Source organism: Triticum dicoccoides, chromosome 5A (assembly GCF_002162155.2).
Source record: "Triticum dicoccoides isolate Atlit2015 ecotype Zavitan chromosome 5A, WEW_v2.0, whole genome shotgun sequence".
Lineage (NCBI taxonomy): Eukaryota > Viridiplantae > Streptophyta > Magnoliopsida > Poales > Poaceae > Triticum > Triticum dicoccoides.
In genome coordinates, this window is record NC_041388.1 from 423,480,335 (window position 1) to 423,486,328 (window position 5,994).

General features: G+C 44.2%; 1 protein-coding gene across 1 annotated transcript in view; it reads right to left on the reverse strand.

Annotated features, from left to right (window-relative positions):
• Positions 1–290: 290 nt before the first annotated feature.
• The window catches only part of LOC119299682 (E3 ubiquitin-protein ligase UPL5-like), a 6,356-nt gene continuing 652 nt past the window's right edge, over positions 291–5,994 (reverse strand). The window contains exons 2-4 of the mRNA XM_037576850.1: positions 4,480–5,992; positions 1,666–2,249; positions 291–776 (exon numbers count right to left, since the gene is read on the reverse strand). Coding sequence (XP_037432747.1) covers positions 513–776; positions 1,666–2,249; positions 4,480–5,992 — 2,361 coding nt within the window. The 3' untranslated portion in view covers positions 291–512. The remainder of the gene's footprint in view (positions 777–1,665; positions 2,250–4,479; positions 5,993–5,994) is intronic.

The following is a 5,994-nucleotide window of genomic DNA, read 5'->3' on the forward strand; positions in this document are numbered from 1 at the left end:
CAACAACAGCTTCCAAACCGCAGATCTGCAACCGGTTGCCATAGCCTGTATGTCACACCTTCATCCATCCATCCACTGGCAGCCAGAACTAACTTGAAAGATGTTGCAGTTAGTACCATCTGCTGTTGGGATGACTGGTACTAGCTATACATACAGGGTCGCAATGTGCGCGCATTTCACTCCTTCAGGCCCTGTTTGGATTTCCAATGAACGCCAGGATCACACGAATTTTGCGCCTCGATCCAAACAGGGCCTTGGGAAGAAACAGAACATTAACAAACAACAGCAAGTTAACAGGATGGGCGAAGAAAATGAACCTTGCACTCTTCTGATTCCACCTACATCAAGGTTAAACGACCGGGGACGCTAACTTTCCATACATACAAATCAAACCACGGCAGCCTAATTTTTAAGCTCTCTACTGGCAATAGATTTAAATGGGATAGATAAGGGTTGTTGCTAACTCGATATGTACAAAATGTACCACTTTGGGTTTCCCACAGCCAAGCATCCTACCACGTACCGAAGCTGCAGCTCACATGCTCCTGTGTGATCTTCTGCAGCTGGCTCTGCATCACCTTGAGGGACGGGTATGGGGGGAGGCAGAGGCGGTAGAAGCATGTGTGCGAAGACGGGAGATGGTCGGCTGACTCCGTTGTCTTGTATATGTACAGCTTTGAGCTCAGCCCACCAAAGCCTTCTGAGGGCAAATATTTCACTGACGTCCAGAAGAAGAGGAGCTGCCTCTGTTGCTCAACTGTCATGCTCTCGACGGCCTGCCATGTGAATAAACAAGTACACACAACTGATTAGAGATGCATAAATTGATAATGGTACAAAAGAAAGATACACAAATTTCAACTGAAACTTTTCACACATACACATGAGATATAACAGTGAGCACAGATAGGGACAATGTGCTGGCTCTTTGCCATTAAATTTGCCCAATTCACTATATTTAAAACAATGGTTGATATCAGCACCACACCAACTCTGCTCGAGTGTTGGGAAAAGCTGTTTGGTTGTACTCATCTCATTACACAAAGGACGAGCATGGTTTTCTTTTTAGAATGAGTACGGTAAGTGTTACATAACTCCGATAAGCTAGAAAAAATGATGCAATCATAGTTGGGATTTTAACATATGCAGGATCACATGTTAACAGTCTTGTCAGTGAACACAACATATGATTTCCCAGTTCTTTGCACCAACCAGCAAGAATACTGGCCAGGCTTTGTTTGCTTACTTGCCTCGGTCACAAACTCACACTAGAACCAAAAGAAGAACCACTATTTTTTTTTCTGCAATGATAGAAGCAGTTCAATCATTTTTGTTGGGAAAATAATATACAGGATGGCACATACAAAATACTGGGTATCAAGTGAATAGATCTTAATGGATACATGGATGTCAGGATTGTGATCTAAATATCTCTTGCACATTCCACCACACGTATATACCTCACCTATTTATCTATGGTTGATATCAATATTTTCTCCTAAATCTACATGGAGTCAAAGTAAGAGATGGTATGAATCACAAAAAAAAGTGAGATGGTATGTTGACCATGAGAAATTGGGAACATGGGATGAGCAGGTGATTAAAGCATATCATGGCATGGAATAAAATAAATGAAAATCCATGGCTAAGTAATACACGGCATACCTTCCAGAACCAGTTAACATGGCGATCTTTTTCTTTGTAGCCATTATATTGAGTATGTGATCTCCAATCTTTCAGATTTATTGTATTGTTGCTTCCCCCTAACATTCGGTCAAAGTCTTCTAGATCCAAACACCCGAAAAATACCTCCCGGAGTTTCGGATTAGCTAATATGTCACCAAATCCTTTTGCAAAATTGGCCAGCTGCTCAGAAATAGAGTCGACAAAGATATTCTTAATAAGAAGATCAATGTAGTGCTCTCTGTTACTGATGTTCACAGAGATATCCTGCCCTCCTTTGCAAAGCTCAATAGTCTTTCGAGACCCTAAGGTATGAACATCTCGGGAAAATGTTAAAGTTAAATCATCAATCTCGGCAGCACCCATCTCTAGAATTCTTTTACAGCTTGCATACGTGAAAGGGTCTGCAGCAGAAATGTCTTCCAATGTAATACTTCTCCCAGCAAGATACAAAAATAAGGTGCGGTCCAAAACTATCCCTACTTGCACTTTATGCATCAATGCTAATCCAATTACTCGTCCCGAGAAAACAAAGTATTTCAGGTGCAGTGGATCAACAACAGATGCTGCAAAGCACAGAGAAGTACCAAAAGTTAGAAGATATTCAATCAGCACCGACTTGGTTTGCGGACATAACGTGTCTCATCAATATTGAATGCATAAGAACCACAATTAAGTAGAAGAAAGCCGAAAGATTGCTCATTTGCTCGAATAACTAGAATTAAGTACAGTTTGATGTGAAGTTTATTTCAGAAAGGAAAATTGCCCCAACAAGCCTGACAAAACTATTTCAGCTTGTCAATCAAGCCTCCTCCAACTTCCAATTTGTTGATTTGAGCCATGAACTATCTGGTATTTGCAATTAAGCCCGACAAAACTGGTTGGTAATTAGAGCATCCACTGTTTGTTTTTGCTCTAATTATGCCACTGCTAAAGAACATCTAGTTAGAACCTTACAACTAATATGTCTTCTATATGGGCGTTATTTGAGCAAATGAGTATTCATACTGAAATTTCAGAAGGTTTATTGGGGCTTGTGAGTGTTCTTAACTAAGTTTAAGCAATAGTTAAAAGTTTGAACAATAGTTAGCAAAAGGGTCAAGACAGCTAAAACTAAAAGGGGTAGTTGATGGGTGAAAAGAACAAAACTGCACTTAAAGGCTTGATTGCACAAAAAACTGAAGTGTTGAGTCCTGAGGGGGCTCAAATCGGCAGCATTAACTCCTTGATCACCTAGATGGAAATAGGTTGAAGGCTTACAGTCCTATTTTGCCTTTCTGAAAATATATGTGCCACTATATGTCTACAGGGTAGACAGGTTGGTTGCTATTAGGCTAACCAGATGATCATTTTATATTTCCTTGAATCCAATAAGAAATTACCCCTGTATTTAGGCAAAAGGGTAATTAACTCACTACAAACGGTTTAGCATTCCCCTATATAAGAAGTTTGCATATCTTATGCAAAAAGTAGTTTTTAGTGACTTGGGACAGATCTGTACTTATTGATATGGTTAGTGTTATTTCACACACTTTCAAATGAATATCGAGATGTATCAGAATATTCCTAACAGGACCACTGGGAGCCACTGTGCAAGGTTCAAGCTGGACAGCAGAATGGATAATCTGCCTCTTAATAGGAATTTTAACTGCAAGCTATTGATCAAAGGAAATAGGGTATGAGAAAGAAAAAGGATTATAGATTTTATCTCAAGTTTTAAACATGCGCAGATAAAAATAAGCTTTTAGACCAAGTATCTCTTCATCGCATATTAAGAAAGGCTACTTGTGAGATATGAACAAGCCATTGTTTTGTTAGCAAATAGAAACAACGAGTAGCCACAACAAATTTACAAAAAAAATTGCCTACACCCTCACCCCTGTATGGACATCCTCACACCCAACATGCGTGACAAAAAGGCGTATTTGGAGTAACTTGTACCAGCACATACATATGGTAACCAGAGTGTGTAACAGGCACAAACACGCAAAAGTTAGTGAGACATCTCCTCAGGCTTAATAAGCTCACCAAGCAGACAAGTAATGGCGTCAGGTACACCTGTCACAGTTTTGACTGCCCAATAGCCAATTTGATCCCAAGGCAAAGAATAACCAGTTACACCAAATGATGCAGTCAAAACAGCCAAAAGGCAAGACTACAATGTCCCAGCTTTGGTTTTGTATGCTAGATCGGTAGCATGGTGCATGCCAACTAGTACTAGAAGTACATATTGTAACTAATAAAACAACCATCCTTTATTTGTGTGAAAATGAAAATGTAGCCCCATAAGCAGCCATATGATTTGCAGACCTTCTACAGTTAAATTCATTTCAAAATACTAAGTGGATGTTTCAACAGATTGGTCAAAAGAAACACATTTTGCAATCATTAGTTCTTTTAGATTGAGAAGAATATGTCCTTTCCAGGACATCCGGCAATAGAGCAAACTACCTTTTCTCTTTCGTTAGCTTATACTACTGGGTATTGACCTACATTCATCGAAACCAGTTGCAGAGCCTGTATGTAGTGGCATTCATATGTATGAGACTTTCAAGAAAAAACATGCACTGCGCGATAGAAAATTCAGATGAACAAATCATATTCATCCCACTAAGCTAAGATATGCAGTTATTTATTATACCACACATGTAAAAAGACCTGGGTCAACAAGCGAGCTACACTCATCAGCTTATTCAATTCAGATTTCCGAGTTGTTCAGTCAAAGTGCCGTACCAAATTACCAATAGAAGTATAGAACTGGATATAAAGTGGCAAGTTAATACCAAGAGAACTTACTTCCATTCAAGTAGAACCTCCGTTGATCATTAGGACAAGGCAAGAAGAGTACTTGCTGTGGGCTGAACAGAGCTTGAGACACCATGCAGAACCACTCCCTCAGAACACCAGGGCCAGTAGCCTCCTCATTCTTAAACTCCATAAACAGACCACTGTGAAGCTCACTGGGTTTGGCCTGTGTGATGTACTCGAAGGACTCATCCAGTAAACGTGACCGGTCGATCAACATCTCATGCAGCTCCCCATAGTCATCCTTCCCCTCAGAAAACAACATTAAGACCAAGTTCCTTCTTGCTTCGAAGCAGAGCAGATCCTTATGCTTCATGAGCCAGTGGAGATGCTCGTTCCTCTTGGAACAGCGCACGAGCGCATTGAGAGGTGCTTTGTGTGCCAGCAACACGAACCGCAGGTTGTGTGCCACATCCTCGAATATCCCTGAGATGAAATCCAGTTCTGTCAATATGGCAAGGATATGTAACCGGGTGACCCAGATAGGTTGATTTTCTATGACCCCCCTAGTGTCAGATGACAGAGACGAAAGATCCATTTCCAACCTCTTGAGACACTCATCCACCCTTTTGAGCAGGTTCATCGACATTTCGTGCAACTCCCATACCCATGTGTCAGTACGCTTACACTCCCTGCTGTACATATTCTTTGGCATTGAGCCGTCAGGCATCCAAAGGAGTACCTGCTGGCGCAGGACTTTAAAGAAGTTTGAGAGCTCTTCAAGGTCTGTCCTTGGCACCAGCATGGTCTCTGATCCAAGTCCATTCAGGACCAGTTCAACAATCTCTCTGGCAAACGGGAGGACCTGCTCGATCACCTTGGTGGGCGATTTGGAGGCACCGAGCACCGAGAGCGGCAAGCAGAGCACCGATGCAAGTGTGTAGCGGCATGACTTGTAGAGAGAATCCTTATTGCCCGCGGTCAGAGCAAGCAGGCGGCAGAACTCGAGCAGCACAGGCGCCGTGACGAGCATGACATTAGGCGGCAAGGTGGCAGGGTCGGTGCTGAGGAAGCATCTGATGGCGCGCTCGGCGTAGGAGCGCGAGAAGGAGAAATCGGAGAGGTAGAGGCGAACCAGCGCGATGGCGGCGCCGGACTGGAGGAAGATGTCGAGGTAGTCCTCGGCGTGGCGGTCGGTGCTGCCGGTGTCCCCCTTGGCCCTGCGATCGTTCCGGTTGTGCTGGCTGCCCGGGTCGCAGCAGGCTATGTACTCCTTGACGAGGTCGTCGAGGGTGTGGGCGGAGTCGGTGCCGGCGTCCCTGGAGGCGGCGGTGGCGGCGATGTGCGAGGCGAGCTGCCAGGCCTTGGGGTGCGGGGTGGAGCGGAGGCGGGCGGCGAGCTGGAGGGTGGAGTCGGGCGCGAGGCCGAGCGACGCGACGGTGGCCTCCGGCTGGAGCTGGCGGCCGGCGTAGAGGAGGCGCAGGTCGCGGCCGTAGCCGCAGTCGGCGAGGTGGGCGAGCACGGCGGCGACGGTGTCGTCGGCCGCCGCGTGTATCGCGATGGTCT